At 46.7% G+C, this 19,288-nt stretch overlaps 1 protein-coding gene across 2 annotated transcripts in view; it reads right to left on the minus strand.

Annotated features, from left to right (window-relative positions):
* Window positions 1-12,655, minus strand: part of ME3 (malic enzyme 3) — a 215,641-nt gene extending 202,986 nt beyond the window's left edge. For both annotated transcript variants that reach the window (XR_014067404.1, XM_081536355.1), the window contains exons 1-2: window positions 12,556-12,655; window positions 12,003-12,200 (exon numbers count right to left, since the gene is read on the minus strand). Coding sequence is in view for 1 of the 2 variants with exons in the window: in XM_081536355.1 (XP_081392481.1) it covers window positions 12,003-12,185 (183 nt within the window). In the remaining variant the exon portion in view is untranslated. The remainder of the gene's footprint in view (window positions 1-12,002; window positions 12,201-12,555) is intronic.
* Between the last annotated feature and the right edge of the window lie 6,633 nt (window positions 12,656-19,288).

Consider the following 19,288-nt stretch of genomic DNA (forward strand, 5'->3'; position numbering starts at 1 on the left):
CACCTTCATCTGCCAACTCCGCCTCTTCACAGTGTCGGTTCTGATAGCACAGCCATTGGAAGTGTTCGCACCCCTCTCCCAGGCTCCTACAGCACTTTTCCAGATGCTTCTCATCACACCGACCTTCTGATCTGAAACTGTCTGCTTACAAACTGCTGCCTACCTCCACCCCTCTTACACATAAGCTCCCTGAAGGCAATGTGTTCACCACTGAGGTTCCACTGCCTAAAATACAATAGGGACTCAGCAAGTCTTTAATGAATCAATTTAATAAATAAACAAATGAGTCTTGGGAGAATTACACAAATTTAGAGGGTGATAAGAAGGTATCCAGCGATCTTTCAAATTCCCTCCAGGATTCTGATTCTGACAGAGCCAGTAGGCATGAGCACAGCCCATCAGAGGGCCACAGCAGGGAATGCCTCGCCGACCCGCCTAGTAGAGTCAGTTCTATAGTTTTTCCAGTAGTCATGTGTGCATGTAAGAGTTGGACCATAAAGAAGGCTGCGCATGCAAGAATTGATGCTTTCAAACTGTGGTGCTGGAGAAGACTCTTGAGAGTCCCTTGGACTGCAAGGAGATCCAACCAGTTCATCCTAAAGGAAATCAGTCCTGAATATTCATTGGAAGGACTGATGCTGAAGCTGAAGCTCCAATACTTTGGCCACTGATGCGAAGAACTGACTCATTTGAAAAGACCCTGGTGCTGAGAAAGATTGATGGCAGGAGGAGAAGGTCGTGACAGAGGATGAGATGGTTGGATGGCATCACTGACTTGATGGACATGAGTTTGAGCAGACTCCAGGAGACAGTGAAGGACAGAGGAGGCTGGTAGGCTGCTATCCATGGGGTCACAAAGAGTCAGATGCAACTTAGCGACTAAATAACAACAACAAAATTAAACGAGTCAATATAACCCCTGGCACACTGTATATCCAAAAAATCCTAGCTCTTATCATTATGATTTGGGTTCCTTCCACAAGGCATCTACTATTTAAAGAAATTCAGTATAATATGAATCTGGTTTGGAATCTTCAACACTCCCTTCAGAAACCAGAGAAAGAAGGGGTGGGAACCATCTACTGTGAATGAAGACCAGCTCCACTGAAGTCGTGAGGGGACTCGGCAGCCTTCGTTCGATGGGAAAAGTCACTGCACAGCTCAACAACCCAGAGGAGGCCGCCTTGTGTGCATGCTGGCTCCTCCTACTGTTTTCTGAAAGACCAAGGCAAAATAAAGGAACCAGTAGGGTCTGCCTCCTCCAGAGCTCCACACCACAGGGGAGTGTGTTCCAGGACCATTATGGTATGGGCTTTGTAGACCACTCCCAAACAATGATACAGAATCCAGACAAAACGCTTTCAAAAAAAATAATATTCTCAAGTTGCTAATCATTCAACTCTATCCCCTATGGTCCCTCTGGCTTTCAATATCACTTTTAAAAACAACTGCAGCTTTGATTTTCTCTTATTCAAGTTCCTCAAAAACTGATGATCTTTCCACCAAAACTGCCTCTCCTCAAATGACTGAGTACATTTTACTTTCTACTGTGTCCTTTTGGTAGGAACTCTGTTTTCACCAGGCTGCCAGGCAACCATTTGGGTACAGAATGAATGCGTGCTTTTAACCACTGACCCTGGCACCCCCAGTCATAGGCTATCCCTCAGATTTTCATCACACAATCATAGAGCATCTTTTGTGCTCTGCATCAGAGAGGCAGCGGGCCACCACCCCAAAGGATTTCCCAATGTACTTTCTACACATCAAAGTGAAGGTCTGGAAACTGACTATAACCACGTCTTTGCAAACAAAAGTGCTGCACACCAGTGACCCCTCTGCAATAGCCACAAGAATCAAAAGGCCTCCCCACAGTCCCTCACTATAAGACTGGCATTTGGCAAGAAGAGAATAGATGATGAAAGAAATCTTTGGTAGAAATGATACAAATGCAAACTAAAATAAAGCCATAATCCCCAGAGTCTCCAAAGGCCCAAGTGGATCAAGAGACACTAGAAACAGAGGCTGGAAATGAGCCCTGAAAAAGTGTCCACAGAAACTCTATATAGAGAGTTCAGATTTAGACTGGCTTTGACGCCATTTGGTCCAAGTCTGAGCCAGACAACATATATTTCTGTATGGGATCTGCCCTCCAGTGCTGCTGCTTATAGAATCTAGCTACTGTTGTTTACAACTGTTTTTAGAACAGGTGGCAGGTTCCCATGCTAACATTTTATTACACGAATCTAAACATATTGCCTCTAGAAGATAACTGATTATACATGCAAGCAAATCTTGAAATAGGACTATCTGGGAGGGATTTCTGGGCTTCCCTGGTGGCTCAGATGGTAAAGAATCTGCCCACAATGCGGGAGACCCGGGTTCGATCCCTGGTGGGAAAGATCCTCTTGAGAAGGGAATGGCAACCCACTCCAGTATTCTTGCCTGGAGAATTCCATAGACAGAGGAGACTGCCAGGCTACAGTCCACGGGGTCGAAAAAAGTCAGACCTGACTGAGTGACTAACATACACACACAGATTTCTATAGGATTAGAATGCCACCCTTGTTGTTACAGATAGGTCAACTTCCAAAAGTTGGTCCAAATGTTATTTACTTGGCTCTAGAAACTCAATTCCAACAGAAACTGTAGCCTAAAATTGAAAAGACAATGGACCATTAAAGAAAATTATATAAAGAGGAAATAAATCTCCCATAATTCCATTGCCCTAAAATGACCATTTTTACACATTTCGTTCCAAGTCTTTTTACAGAGTTACATCTTTTTACAGTAATGCACATGGGTATAGATTCCACTTAGTATTTTGCATTTTAATTAAGCATTCATAAACATAAGTCAACACTTCTGAAATCTTCATAATGATCAAATGCTAATCTAACACATAATATACTATCTTTGGAGGACAATTTAACTATTTATAACAACGCATTTATAAGAAAAGACTTTCTGAGCATTAGATTTGTTTTCCAGGAGTAGCAAACCTTCTCCCTGAGCTTCTGGCATCCCACCCCACACTTCCTTGATTTCTTGACCCCTGAGATGCACAGCAGTTCCTGGTATGATGTCTTAGTCCATCTGGGATGCTGCAACAACATACCACAAACTGAGTGGCTTTGTTGTTGTTGTTCAGTTGCTAAGTCATGTCCAACTCTTTTCATGCCAGGCTTCTGTGTCCATCACCATCTCCCAGAGCTTGCTCAAACTCATATCCATTGAGTCAGTGATGCCATCCAATCATCTCATCCTCTGTCACCCCCTTTTCCTCCTGCCCTCAATCTTTGCCAGCATCAGGTCTTTTCCAGTGAGTCAGCTCTTAGCATCAGGTGGCCAAAGTACTAGAGCTTCAGCATCACTGGGACCCCAGGGCAGCCAACGGCAGTGGTGAGGCTTGGGTGCCCTCCACTCCTGGCTGTCCTCCAACATCAGCTCCAGCCTTCCCTGTATCCCCTGCCCAGCCACTCCAGCAGGGCCTGTGTCTCAACCCCTAGCCTCATGTTGACTGATACCCAATGGCCGGTGAAGGTTTAAACACTCAATGAGGACCAGCAGTGGGACAGCCAGGCATGTCATCCAGCTACGTTGACTGGCTGAAGGGCATGTCCCTGCCGATTAGCCCTGACAAAACCTGGTCCACTGGAGAAAGGAATGGCACACCACTTCAGGATTCTTGCCTTGAGAACCCCATGAACAGTATGAAAATGGTGGCTTACACAACAGAAATTTACTTCTCACAGTAAAGACCAAGTTCAAAACCAAGGTGTAGCTGATTCAGTTCCTGCCAAGGACCATCTTCCTGGCTTGCAGATGACCATTTTCTTGCCTTATTTTCATAGGGCAGAAAGGGAGAAGGGGTTCCCTCCTGTTTCTTTGATAAAAGCACTAATCCCATCATGAGGGTGCCACTCTTGTGAACTAATTACCTCTGAAAGGCCCCAATATCAAACACCATCACATTTAGGGGTAAGGCTTCAACCTGTGGATGGGAGGGGTGGAGGTCCTTAACATGGTAAGCCTTGTCTTCAAGGCTGCAGCATGGGGGTGCTCAGAGAAGTTCAGAACAGAGACGGGGGCTTCCAGGGTGGGAGCTCTAGGAAGCTGGAGAGGCTGACTGAAGCTGGGTTCTCCTATCTCTGGTCTACTCCCTACACATCCCGCTTTGCTTTTTAGGGTGGGTCTCAAGAATGTCTCCATCCATCTCTGGTTTCAAGACACCACCTGTGTCTCCTGAATAGAGTCTCTTTTTCCCCCCAGGCTTGGTTTAATGCTGGTGAACCTGGAAATAACCACGGGTGAACACGTGTGCTGCGCTTCCCCAGTCTTCATGGTAAGTGGACCTCTGGGTACACAAAGGGTTGATATCAGACTAACCTACATTCCAGAAGCAGGTGATCTTGGGCATATAAACCCCACAGAGGGGGACACTGGGGAGCAAAACACCAGAGGAAAAGAAGGGGGGCTTTGGTGAGGAGGAGGGAAAAGGGAAGGGATGAAAGGAAGGAGCCTCAGCAGATGCCTCCCCGAATGACTCACTCATCCAATAACCCTTCACTGGGTAACGAACACTGGACCAAGAACTGTTCTAAGTACCTTGGATACATTAATGAATGAATAAGACAAAAATCTCTGTCTAAACAGAGCTTAGTGGGGAAACACAAATGATAACCAAGAGATATGATAAGAAAATTAAACAGTATCTTTGCGACCCCATGGACTGTAGCCCACCAGGCTCCTCTGTCTATGGGATTCTCCAACAAGAATACTGGAGTGGATAGCCATTCCCTTCTCCAGGTGATCTTCCCAACCCAGGGATCAAACCCAGGTCTCCTGCATAGCAGGCAGATGCTTTACCATCTGAGCCACCAGGGAAGCCAAATAGTATGTTAGGAAGGATCAAATACTATGGAGGAAAAGTAGATCATGTGAAAGGGACCAAGAAAGTTAAAAGGACTGTTTACAGCTTCCCATGGGGTGGTCTGAGTAGGTCTCACTGAGAAAGTGAGAAGCCTTGAAGAAGGTGAGGGAGTTAACCACATGGCTACGCAGGGGCTGTGTGTTCTAGAAGAGGAACAGCCAGTGCAAAGAGCCCAAGTAGGAGCATGCTTGGAGTATCTGAGGGCTGCTTGGTTTGGGCAGTAAGTGAGACTGAGAAGTAGGAAAAGAGGAGGTCAGAGAGGGTCAAATCATGCAGGACATGGTAAGAACTCTGACTCTGCAGAGTTTTAAGCAGACGAGTGATGTGATCAAACTTTGTTTTCAAAGGAACACACTGGCTGTTGTGGGGAAGATAAACAAGAGAAACAGAAGGATAACAGCTAGGGTATCCTCAGATACGCAGATGACACCACCCTTATGGCAGAAAGCAAAGAAGAACTAAAGAGCCTCTTGATGAAAGTGAAAGAGGAGAGTGAAAAAGTTGGCTTAAAACTCAACATTCAGAAAACTAAGATCATGGCATCCGGTCCCATCATTTCATGGCAAATAGATGGGGAAACAATGGAAACCTTGAGAGACTTTATTTTTTGGGGCTCCAAAATCACTACAGATGGTGACTGCAGCCATGAAATTAAAATGCTTGCTCCCTGGAAGAAAAGCTATGACCAATCTAGACAGCATGTTAAAAAGCAGAGACATTACTTTGCCAACAAAGGTCCATCTAGTCAAAGCTATGGTTTTTCCAGTAATCATGTATGGATGTGAGAGTTGGACTATAAAGAAAGATGGGCACTGAAGAATTGATGGTTTTGAACTGTGATGTTGGAGAAGACTCTTGAGAGACCCTTGGACTGCAAGGAGATCCAACCAGTCCATCCTAAAGGAAATTAGTCCTGAATATTCATTGGAAGGACTGACGCTGAAGCTGAAACTCCAATAGTTTGGCCACCTAATGCGACTCATCTGAAAAGACCCTGATGCTGGGAGAGATTGAGGGCAGGAGGAGAAGGGGATGACAGAGAATGGGATGGCTGGATGGTATCACCCATGTGACGGACATGAGTTTGAGTAGGCTCTAGGAGCTGATGATGGTGCAGCGAGGCTTGATGTGCTGCAGTCACAAAGAGTCAGACACGACTGAGGGACTGAACTGCCTGAACTGAACCAGCTGAGGGGGGGGCACTGTAATCATCCAGCAGAGAAATGGCAGCGCCTTAGGTCAGTGGGGGACCCGTGGTGAGAGCAGAGGCTGGATTCCAGATGTGGTCTGGAGACAGAGCAGCAGGACTACCCATTGAATTGGACATGGGGTCTGAAAGAGAGTGGACGAGGATGTGTGCAAGGTTTTAGCCTCTCAAAGTGTGGTTAACAGACACACAGAGAAGGAGATTGGAAGGAGCAAGACTAGAAGTTGGAAACCCATGAGAAGGCTTCTGTCAATCTAGACACAAGATGATGAAGATATGAACAAGGCTGCTGGTAGCGGAGATGTAGAGAAACTGATGGATTTTAAAGGTTGGGATAAAACTGTTAGTAAACCAAGTTAAAATTTCAGATAAGCATTTTGTAGTCCTTTCCCTAATATCCATTCATTCTTTCCTTAGTGGTGTAGAATTTTTAGCAGGATATATGGGCGCCCAGCTAAAGATTACATTTCTCTGGTTCTCCTGCAGCTATGACCAACTCTGGCCAATTGGATGTGAATGAAAGTGATATTTGCAACATCCAAATTCTGCTAATTCCCTTGCATACTTGCTTCCGTATAAAATGAATGGCAGAGACGAGAGCAACCATCCCGGACCATGAAATGGCAGATGGACACTGAGGATGGCAGAGCAACAATCAAGCCACATATCAACCTGCTCACTGCCCACCCAGACTTGCTTATGAGAGAAACACACTTTTATCTTGTTTAAGCCTCTGAGTCAGGGGTTTGCTTTGTAAAAGTTGCCTAACTTTTAGCCTAATGAATGTAAGTTCTTTAGCTGTTTCATGCACAAAGCCCTAACACCAAATGTTATCAATCCCAGGAAGCCAGGACAGTATTTGACAGGGAAGGATTTCATTCCAACCCGCCTCTGCTCGTTTGTTCTTAAAATATCTGAACAGGACTTGAGCTTCAATGCCCTGAGTCACTGCACAGGAAGTGCATGTCCAGAACAAACTGCTGCTCATGGAACTAATGTTTACTTAATAACGCATTGCTTTTTTATCAAAGAAGCCCAGCCCAACATCACATCAGAAGCAGAGGTCTCAAGAAGACATATTATGTCATCTGCCTCTGGAACAGAAAAGAGCATCTCCAAGAAACCTCAAATTCTCCATACAACCCAATCATCACCTCCTGATTGATCAATGAGCCAAGTGTGTGATGACAGACTCCCCCCAACCCAAAGGAGGCAAAATCAAGTTGTAAACTGGCACAGAACAAAAACATCCTTTAGTCAAAGGCAAATCCTAGCTGTTGTGGGAGTCTAAGAAGTCACCACTGCATACAGAAGGGATGGAGCTGAAACCTGTGCACCCAGCACCTCAACACAGGCCCCCAGGGCTTCCACGTCCACTAATCTAAATGTATGCAGTCCACGTGGGAAGGCAGTCCCCCATGCCCTGCAATTTGGAGGGCCCCACTGCATGAAATGCACTGGTTCATTATCAGTGACTGGACAAAGCACCCTTCATTCATTCTTCCCCTGATCATCAAGCTCAAGAGATTAAAAAAAAAAAAAAAAAGCAGAGAATCAACAGTTGACTCCCCTTCCCACCATGGCTATGGAGCATTCCATTAGACGGATGTACCGTAAATTGCTTAGCCATTCACTGGTTAATGTACATCTGGGTTGTTTCCAGACTTGGGCTATCGTTCATAAAGCTATTATAAGCCAACAAAAGGAAAAAACTGCAGAGAAGCAGGTGAAGGTTCAGTGGAAGCATATGATAAAAATCACTGTTGGCGCATGGGTCAAAGGAGGTGGTTGACCCAACCTGGGAAATATCACACCCCTGCAGTGAAATACCCTGAAGTATGGGAAGATCAAGACCAAGTAGGTGGATTTCCTCCCAGCGGGCTATTTGTAAACATGTCTTCAGGCAACGAGAGCATTGGGCTAACTGTAAAGCAGTGACACTAAGGCTCATAAAGCTGAGAGGAAAGGGGTTAGGACTCGATTGAGATTGTCCAAAGAGCAAATATTTATTGAGCATGTCAAGTCAGATGTAGAGAGTATCGTGTGACAAGACAGTTTCTGTCCTCAAGGTGCTCAGGGTCTAGGGTGGAAGACACACCACCAGCCATGACAACAGGCTGCTCAGCACCAAAAGGAACACACACAGGGTGAGAAGACAAATGAGCGGGAACAGTGTGGGGCGTGGGAACAGCACAGCCCTTCCCGAAAGAGGCCAGAGGTAAGCTGAGGCCAGCAATGCTGTGCGGGCTCACCTGCCACATGAATAGGATGGAGATGATTCCACCTAGGAAGATAGCCTATAAAATGGGGTTGATCGTTTCCTGTTTCATGTAGATAAAATATTGCTGATATTCTGTAATGTGTAATCAAAGATTCACTCTGTTGCCACAATCATCTACATGGAGAACAGAAGAAGTCATTATGTAAATTTTAGAAGAAAGGCACAATATTGTTGTTTTAAAAAAGGAAATAGAAATTGAAGTATTGGTGAATCATTCAGAAGATCTAGACCCCTGTAGGGAACTCAAAATCATCTAGCTCCAATTGTTATCATCATGAGTATGTCTAAGTCAGTCAAAACTGATGTGAATGAGAACTGTCATTGTGATTCAGTGGACTGAAAATCAGAAGGTGGGCTTCTTCTGCCCACCTCTGCAACCACTGGCAATCTCTGTGGCTTTCTTTCAAGTGAGAAATTGCTTGACTTTCTCACCCTGTCTCTTCATCTGAAAATAAGAGGCTGGATTAAAACAACAGTTTTTATAACGGTTGTCATTTTAAAATGACAGTCCACAGTGAAAGTTGGCATTTCACATGGTGACTTGGTATAATACTTATATTTATTAAATTTTAATACATTTACTATTTCTTAATTCTGTTGAAACCCATTTCTTTGAAATAAAAAAAAAAGACTGGTTAGATCCACAAGATAATTCCATGTCTCATAGGTTGCAACTTGAAGTTTGAACAATTTCAGGCTAGGTCATATCTAAGGGACCTTCCCACCCTGATTCTGGAACTTGTCAAAATGATCATCTAAGATTTAGTGCCTTACAGTTTTCCAAAATGATTTCACAGGACTCTCCCAGGATCCTCATAACAGTGGTGCGACATGGGCAGAGGGTCTAATGAGATTCATCACAGATCACAGGGTGAGATTATCACAGCGCTGGGGCCAGACCCTGTGTCTGTACAAGGCAGCGATGCCCACTCTGTTCAGTAGCTCTTCTCTAGGAGAAATCCATCTCCTGATGACCCTCCGCCCTCAAGCTTCAACTTAAATGCCTCGCCCACAAAAGCAGGAGGCAGAACCAGTGCACATGTTCCAAGAACGTAATGTTAGTCTTCATGGTCACACCCTTGTTACAGCCTGCAGGAACTGCCCACAAATGCAGCCACAAATGCAGAAAACTTGGTCCCTGCCCTGGAGGAGCTCTGAGTCTAGCAGAAAAGAAATCCTCCCACAGGGCTGCCCACTAAGGATGTCTCCCTTTTGAAGCCACCCTTCTCTTGTTTTCTTAGCGATAACCTCAGTGATTCTGTTGAAGTCAGCAAGTCTCTCCATCTGGCTGATGGAAAGTGCCAAGCTTTCAAGCCTTCCCTGGAGACTGCCTGAGCGCTGGAGGTCAGCAGGACGGTGAGAGGGTGGCACCCCAGGAGGAAATGTGGGGCAGTGCCCAGGCAGTGTTGCTTCCTCTGCTGTCTCCCTTCCCTCCCCAAGGGCAAATGGGGGAGGCCACAGGCTCTCTCAGCATCACCCCAGATACTCTTCTCAGCCCAGACTAGCATCAGCTGACTTCAAGGATATACAAGAACTCTTTTAACACCGTGAAAACGTCAGGTCCCTAGATTTATGGATAATGTCCCATTTATCCTACTTAGGAGGAAAAAAAAATTACATCAGGGACAAAGGACAAGGGCAAGAATGCTTTCAGGAAACCATAAACCTAAGGCAAAAAAAAAAAAAGAAAAAAAGACATTCAAGTCCTTCTTTCATTTTTTTAAAACTATTTATAAAAATTAAGTGCTAATTCGAATATGCGAGTCCTTCTAAAGCTATTATTGTTAAAACAATTGGAGTCAGTAGTGGGAATTTATTATTTTGCTTTCCAGCATCTACCCTTCCTCCCTCTGATGACAATACACAGATTTACTTGGGGTGGAGTGGGGTGGGGACACATCCCCTTTATTCTAAACCAGCTGGTATGGATACCACTAACCTAAACTCCATCTTTAAATTCAGGGGTGAACGCTGACTGACTTAAGTCATAGTGATCGGATTGAGAGTAGAAGGGAGTCCAATTAGAGTCCATGGGACAAAAGACTCCTTTCCTGAGCCTTCAGAGAAAGTGTCCTTTCTCTTCTACAGGAACTACCAGAAGCCAGTGCCTTTCAATCTCTGGATGGTGTGATGTGAGATCAGGAGATGGGGGCCTGTGGCAGCAATGGGGTGAGAGACTCTTCCAGATGGAATCTGAAGGTGCAGCTGACAACTCAAGAGCAGAGCAGGCAGCCAGAGAACCTGCATCTTCAAGGATGTGATCTGGACTGCTGAGTCAAACTTGCCTGCGGTGCTTTCGGACATTTAGTTACAGAAGGCTTTTATTCGCTAGGCTAGTTTGAGTTTCCTAACACCTGCCAACAAAGTAAGTTGTAATTCATAAAACACCTTACCTATCCCAAAGTAGTAATACACAAAGGATTTAGGGTTTCTTGGAGCGGGGAGCAGGGATCATAGTGTGATGGGTGGAGGTTGAGAGAGAAATTTTCCTTCTTAGTTTCTTCTATTAATTCTGCAGGGAACAATACTTAGCATCTAGATAATTGTTCCTACTTCTCAAAAACACCTTTTCCACAACTATTTCCTTACTTGAATTTCACAATCCTGATTCAAGGAAATTATGAAGAATTTTATCTTGCAGTAACTGCTTCTTTACCAAGCACTTTATATACTGTCAAAATCAAATTCAGTAATTCATCTGATTGTCACAATAGCTGAATGTGGTAGGGATGGTGGGTCTGTGGTAACATCCACTTTAAGCAGGAGAAAGTTGAACCTCAGAGAAATCAAATGAGAGGCCCAAGTTAATATTAGGTGGTGTTGGGAAACGCCTTAAACCCAGGTCTCTGGATTTTAACACCAATGATACTAAACTCCACTCCCAGAAACAAATGTGTGTGCTCTTAAGCACCATGTCAGCAGTGGGCTGAAATTGACCCAAGCACCGGAGATCCAGACCCAGATTTCAGTGGCAGAGTCAGAGCTAACTAGCTGGTGACCTTGGTCAAGTTTCGTCTTGTTTTCTCATTTGTAAAGGGAGAGGTTTGAAATTAGGATCTCTGAGGCCTTTTCAAGGTCTGAATGTTCCATAATTCTGGACTTTCTTGTCCCGGCTCAAATTAAAAATCTTTTTCTCAGAATAATTATAACCTTAGCTGATATTTGTTCTCATTGGGTGTCAGGGACTGTGCTAAGAACGCTATCTCTGTTTTCTCTTTAAATCTCGTAACACTCCCGACCCAGCTGCTTCGCTTTTACAGATAAGGAAACTTGGACGGCCAGAGGTTCAATGAACTGCCCCAAATCAACAGAATCAGCAAGCATCAAGGCGAGATCTGACTCCAAGTCCGAATGGTTATGAGGACCTCAACCCCGTCTATATTTGTTCATAAAGAAATTAGGCTCCCGCATTATTGGTGACCTCTTTCCAAGCAGAATAGGGGTGCTAAAAAGGCAAACCGAGTTACACGGAGCTTCCCCTGGAAGGGCGTCTGGGAGGATCCTCCCGGGGCCCAGGGGGCGGGGCGCCCATCCCGCCAGCCCCGGGAGAGCGGCTTGGGCCCTCCTGCCTTCCCCCTGGTTACCTTGTTGAGATGCGGATTCCTGGTGACATCGTACCCCCGCTTCTTCAGCGGCACGGGGCGCGCCGGGCGGGCCTTGGAGTGGCAGCCTCGGGCGGGAGCGAGGGGCGCCCACCTCCGGACAGCGCCGCCGGCACGGCCGGGCCGGAGAGTCAGCCGCGCGCCGGTGCCCAGCGTGGCGCCCATGGTCCTGGCGCAGACCTGGCACGGGGAGACACCAAGGTCAGGGGGGCCTTCGGGCCGGCCAGCACCCGCGCGCGCCGGGGACGCGTGCGCGGGGAGAGGGCGGGGGTCCTGCAGGGGCTCAGGCGTCCCCCCTCCCCCGCGGCCACCCGCGCGGCTCTCTGGCTCGGCTGCGGGGCTCAGGCCTGGGCGAGCCTGGGCGAAGAGAAAGCAAGCTCAGGCAGCAGATCCGGTGCGGGCGGTAGCCCGCGCCTCGCCCGCCTCCATCCCCGAAGAGAAGCAGCGGCGACTGCGCGGCGAGGGGTTCCCCAAACCTCCGAGTCCACTCGATGGCGCGCCTCGGTCCCCCTCCTCCCCCGCTTCTCCAGCCCACCTGTGCTGCGCACGAAGCCGCTGTCTACGCGGTCCCGCTGCGGGGCAGGCGGGGCGAGACGCTGCGGGGCCGTTATTCCCCTCCTGCCAATGGCTGGACCGCGCCGGCTGCCGCGAGAGCGCGGAAGCGGGTGCGCCCTGGAAGCAGAGTCTCCAAACCTCTGCGCGCTATGCGGGGCTTCCACGAGGGCGCCGCACAGATGCGTGTGCGTGCCTCCGCGCTGATTATAAAGGAAGCTCAGGATGCGCTGCGAGCCGCTGTCTCTTGACAAGGCGAACGCACAAAGAGGGCTCAGCGTTTAGGTATCAGTGGACCTTCTTACAGCCCCGGCATTTGGTGGAGAAGGCCCTTGGCTTCCGCACAAGGAGTTAAAACCCGCAGCTCGGCGCTGCGTTGGGCTGCCAGGTACATAGCCATTAGCCTCACGTGGCTCTATACCTTTAAACAAGCTACTTTAAATGGAATAATACTTAAACTCTAGTTCCTTAGGCGCACTAGCCACGTGTCACGAGCTCAAGAGCCACCTGTCCACAGTAGCTTTGGGCCTGGCCAGAGGAGCCTGGCAGGCTACAGTCCGTGGGGTCGCAGAATCGGACACGACTGGGGGACTCAGCACAGCACAGCACAGATTCGGAACACTTCCATCTTTGCAGAAAGTTCTAGCTGACAGCGCTAATACAGGTTCACCAGTTGCTAAGACATGAATTGTTGGGAGCAGATAAGAACCTTGGGCGTCTATCTCAGTTTTGAATTAATGGTACATGTTTTCCACACAGCAACCAGGAAATCCCTTTTTAACAAGAACCTTTCAGTGGGTGTGGAGTAAAACCCAGACTCTCTTTGGTCCTCACGTGTTATCCTGGCTGCTGCGACTTCTTCATTCTACTCAGGTCTCCCTCTCACTGAGCTCCAGCCACACAGACTCCTCCCTGTGTTTTCGCCTGGGCCCGCTCCCTCACACCTCAGGGCCTTTGCGCTTGCTAAGAGCTTGGAATGCTCCTGCTCTCAAGCCACCACTAAGTTTTCACCTGGAACACCTTTCCTCCACTCAATCCAGTGTCAGCCTCCACTAAGGACTAGAGTCGTGAAGGAGTTTTTCCTTTCTTAAAACTTAACACAGCCAGTAATTAGCTTGTTTTTCTAATTGTTTATTGTCTGTCTTCCCTTAGAATGTAAGCTGCACGGGGAAAGGCTCTTTGCCTGTAAGCCCCTGTATCCTCACTTCTAGCTCAGTGCCTGGTACATCTGTTGTTGTTGTTTAGTCGTTAAGTTGTGTCCGACTCTTTTGCCACCCTGTGGACTGTAGCCCGCCAGGTTCCTCTGTCCATGGCAAGCATACTGGAGTAGGTTGTCATTTCCTTCTCCAGGGAATCTTCCCAACCCAGGGACGGAACCTGTGTCTCCTGCTTGGCAGGCAGAAGACAGAAGATGCCTGGTAAGCCTGAGAAGATGCCTGTACCTGGGAAGCCGCCTGGTACCTAGTTGCATAATAAATAGCTGTTGGGTGAAGGAACAGAAGTGAAGTCACTTTCATGGACTGTGCACCCTCAGATTGATGAACAGGTGGCGTGGTCCTCTACGCTCCCCTTCAAACCTTCCGTGTAAGCAGCCTTCTGAATGTGCGCTCTGGCTCTGTTCTGAGTACCAAATAGATATCTTAGGACTCTGGGCTGCCCTTGCCTGGATTCAGGATTCTCTCCTCTCCCTGAGAAACAACCATCTCCCCCTTCATTCTCTCCCTTTTCCAGTCCAGTCTCCTATTTGCAGCTCAGTAATCTATATCAGGAGTTGGTGATGAACAGGGAGGCCTGGCGTGCTATAGTCCATGGGGTTGCAGAGAGTCGGACATGACTGAGTGACTGAACTGAACTGAATCTATATAAAAACGGTACTTCCCAAATCAGAATTGAAATTACCTGGTAGGGGGGTGGGGTGAGGGGCAAGATAAAGATTTACAGACCCCAACTACAGAAATTCCAGTTCAGTAGGGTTTAAATGCCTGTAGTCTGGTTTACTCTTGGACTGTACATTTACATAAACACATAAATGATCCTTTTTTTTTTCCTTAAACCCGTTTTAGTCAGATTTTTGGTTGCTTGCAACCCAGAGTATTTTTAACTGATACTTTCCTGTCAACACTGTTTTTATATTTGCCGATCTTCCTACCAGTCAGCAAACATCTTGAGGGGAGAGGGAGAGACAGAGCGTGTGTGTGTGTGTGTGTGTGTGCGCGCGCGCTTATTTCCATCTTTGGTACCTGACACATAACAAATCATCCAAAACTTTTGAATGAATCTAACTTTCCTCAATACAATGATCATTTTCTCACCTGGAGGGCATTTAATAGGTAACCTCAGTCATTTGAAACTTAACTAGGAACCAGAATGTAAACAAATGTTCCCAAATAAGCCAGTGTAATTTTTATAACATCTGTTCGCTAGAGCACATGCAGCCTATGTCTAAGATCCTCTCACGTGTGCTATATTCTCTTAACACAGACGTAAGTCTAACAATATTGTTTTTCTATGATGGGTGTTGATCTTTGGCCAAGTTTGGAAAAAAAAGGTGCTAAAGGCAGGTTCACTAGGTGGGGCAGCAGAAAGTAGTGACAAGGAGGAGGCTGCCCTATTCCTCAGATCCAGGTTCTTTCTCTAGGGTGCTGTCTGTCTCTCTGCAGAAGCATGAATGTGAAAAGGGGGAAAAGGAAGTTGGGGGCACTGCTTTAGGGAAATGATGTGGATATGGCTCACGTGACATCTACTCACGTTCTGCAGGTGAAATGGAAGTCACGCAGTCACATCAGTTACCAGAAAGCCTGAGAATACTGTCTCTGGCAGGAAATGCATGTACACCCTCTGCTAAAGCTCAGTGGGGGCGTCTACTACTAAAAGAAGGATGGGGAGAATGATTCCTGGGAACTACTGACTACTACTGGTCTGGATATAATACTCATTTTATAGGAAGGTGCTTGCAATGGAGTGGATGCTCAGAAACTGTTCACAATTATTATTGGTATGTGTGGCTTCCCTCTCTGGTTTCCTGGTGTCTTGCTTACTTTTAGAGCTGAACACAGGATTACAGAGGCCAGATTCAGAGCTATGGAAATGTTTCAGTACTTTTTCAGCTCCATACTACTCTGACTTCCTTAGCAAACCAGCCCTGTGGTCCCTGTGGTCTGATTCTGCACTAGATAGAACTAATGAGTCTCTATAAAATTTGTCTCAGTTTCTGTGCCTTCACATCCCATGTACTGTCTCCTGTCAGAAGTTGTCTTTGTGATGCTGCTTCCTGGAGTGGAAGGAAAGGAGTCCCATTCCCATCCTCCCTGGCCAAGGTTCCCATATTCCCAATGCACTTAGGACCTTTACTCTTTCATTCTGATTGCAGAGATTTGCATATCTATCTGTTGCTCTACAGTACTATACTGAGTTCCTTGAGGAGTGGAACCACCATTTATGATTCTTTGCATCTCCAGTACCTAGGACAGTACCTAACACCAAGAACGCAACCAGTCTGATGAATTAAATAAAACATATATGAATCAAATTTGTGCATACCCTTCTAAGAGCTGGACTTATTAAAAACAATTGGTGCATTGGTAAAAGGGTGTCAAAGCAGCTTAGGGTTTTAGTTCAGTTGACTGTCTCAAAGATGACTTGTCTTTTGTAAGCAGATTTTAATGACCCTACCTATGGGTTTTAAAAAAAAATGAAGGTGCATTAAAATTCATTATTTTTCAGCTAATCCCATTGCTTCACAAATGTATACTATTCTATGTGACAGTTTACGAATGTTGTGAACTCTTTAACTCACAGTGCTGCCAGGAATATTTAGAGATACCCCAACTCTCTTGTTTACATAAGAAGGGGATGGTGAGGAACGTTTATTTCCCCCTTGTCCTCATCCTCACTGCTCTGCCTACATGCCCTGCACTCTGGGTCTTTGCTCAGGCAGTTTCTTCTGCTCCCAGCACCTGCCAGTTAAAGCCTTGTCCTTCAGCTTCGCTCAAACACCACATTCTCTGGCAAGTCTTCTCAGATTCCTCTACCTGCAGCAGTTTGCCTCTCATCCACAAGCTCCCCAAATTCCTCTCCTCTTGCACTTTTACAGTCTGTTTTTCTTTAAAGTGATTCACTTAGGTGCCGTCCCTCTCTGAGCCTCAAAGGAAGCTCATACCGAAGCTGTAAAAGCAAAAGCTTTGCATTCAGACAGTCCAAACTTCACTAGGGATGAGCTTTGTGCGACCTTGGGCATTTTATGTGACCTCTTTGAGTGCATACTAAGTTGCTTCTTCACCAGCTGAGCCACAAGAAAGCCCCTTGTGGCTCAGATGGTAAAGAATTCTCCTGCAATGTGGGAGACCTGGGTTTGATCCCTGGGTTGGGAAGATCCCCTGGAGAAGAGAAAGGCCACTCACTCCAGTATTCTGGCCTGGAGAATTCCATGGACTGTGTAGTCCATGGCATCACAAAGAGTCAGACATGACTGAGCCACTTTCACTTTCTTAAGTTGCTCCACTTGTGTCCGACTCTTTGCAACTCTATGGACCATAGCCTGCCAGGCTCCTCCATTCAAGGGATTCTCCAGGCAAGAATTCTGGAGTGGGTGGCCATGCTCTCCTCCAGATGTGACCTCTTTAAGCCCCATCATTTTCCTGGATAAACTAGAATTCTAATATTACTGCCCACATTGGTTTTTGGTGGAGTGATCTTTACTTTTTATTTTGCTTTTTTTTTTGTATTTTCAAATTAATTTTTATTGGAGTATAGTTGCTTTATAATGTTGTGTTATTTTCTTCTATATAGCAAAGTAAATCAGCTATATATATATACACATATCCCCTCTTTTTTGGATTTCCTTCTGCTTTATGTCACCACAGAGTATTGCATAGAGTTCCCATGCTATACAGTACATTCTTATCAGTTATCTATTTTATACATAGTAGTGTCTGTATGTCGATCCCAATATTTATTTTTATAAAGCACATTGTAATGCACTTATCACATGCCAGGCACTGTTCTAGGAGTTTATAAACATTAACTCATTTAGTATTTAATAGTTAATGATATGAGAAATACTCTTTGTGTTTCTATGAAACACTGAGCTGTTTATTAAACTATCTCCCTCAGCTCCAGATCTGTCTTTCTACACTCTGGTTTATGGCTGGAGTTGGTACTCTGCAAACCAGTTCTTTGGGGGCAGCGAAAGGGAAAGTGTGAAAGTGTTAGTTGCTCAGTAATGTCCGACTCTTTGTGACCCCATGGACTGTAGCCCACCAGGCTCCTCTGGCAAGAATATTGGAGTGGGTGGCCATTCCCTTCTCCAGGGGATCTTAGGGTTCCTATTAATTTCTTTCAATGGGGGCAGTACTGAAGGCTGGAGAGGAAAGATGTCCTCCTTTCTGTCTACCTGCCATTATTTCCTTTCAGTATCCACCTCAGCCACAGTCCTTTGCCCACCGTTAACCACTGGTCCCAGCCTCTTCCATGCTCTGGAACCAGTCTCACCACCCCTGCAAAGAGCAGAGTGTCACATCCTCCATGTGTCCATATTCTGATGGTCCAGCTTCTTCCCTTTCCTCCAGCCTCAGAAGTGGGAGCTGCTTCCCGCAGTCTCTCTCCGTGCTTGCCTCAGCACTCTCCCTTTGCATTCAGCCCTCTGCTCACGTGCTTACCAAGTCGCTTCAGTCATGTCCTGTGGAACACAGCCCGCCAGGCTCCACCATCCATGCGACTCTCCAGGCAAGAACACTGGAGTGGGCTGCCATGCCCTCCTCCAGGGGATCTTCCCCACCCAGGGATCGAACCTGCATCTCCTGTCTCCTTCTTTGGCAGGCAGGTTCTTTACCACTGGCCCCACCTGGGAAGACCATTCAGCCCTCTAGCACCTTGTGAAGCCAGTTGTTTCTACTAAATGCTTTCTGTTGACCTACACGACTCTGGGGCTTCCCAGGTGGTGTTAGTGGCAAAGAATTCAACTGCCAATTCAGGAGACCCAGGAGATGCCAGTTCGATCCTTGGGTCAGGAAGAGCCCCTGAAGAAGGAAATGGTAACCCACTCCAGTATTCTTGCCTGGAGAATCCCATGGACAGAGGAGTCTGGTGGGCTACAGTCCATGGGGTCACAAAGAGTCAGATATGACTGAGCGGCTGAGCACACATACACACACACACACCTACTATAGTCTGGCCTCCTTGACTGGACCCTGCCTGCTAGAATTATTATCTCCATTTTACAGATGAGGACACAAAATCTGGAGAAGCCAAATAACTCACTAAAGTGAGCCAGGACATTTTTGGTGGGCAGTGGAGGAGGGGACAGATTTTAGCCTAGGTTCCAGAGGCCACGGTGGTCACCGGGACACAAAGGGCTTACATTTAGGAAGTGCTGAGCCTGGCCTGGTGTGGTCAGACACTCAATGGATAGGTATGATCTGCTCTACAGTCATCATCTTCATCGTTACTCTCAGCCTTGCATCCTACAAGACAGCGAGCACAAGGGTGGGTGCGATAAATGCCCTCAGAACTGAATTGATTTGCCTGAATGTTGTTGTTCAGTCATTAAGTCATGTCCGACTCCCTGCGACCCCATGGACTGCAGCATGCCAGGCTTCCCTGTCCTCCACTATCTCCCGGAGTTTGCTCAAACTCGTGTCCATTGAGTTGCTGATGCCATCCAACCATCTCATCCTCCGTCTTGCCCTTCTTCACCTGAATAGGGAAGGACACAGTGG

Source organism: Giraffa tippelskirchi, chromosome 10 (genome assembly GCF_054371585.1).
Source record: "Giraffa tippelskirchi isolate mGirTip1 chromosome 10, T2T-mGirTip1v1.2.pri, whole genome shotgun sequence".
NCBI classification, from domain to species: domain Eukaryota; kingdom Metazoa; phylum Chordata; class Mammalia; order Artiodactyla; family Giraffidae; genus Giraffa; species Giraffa tippelskirchi.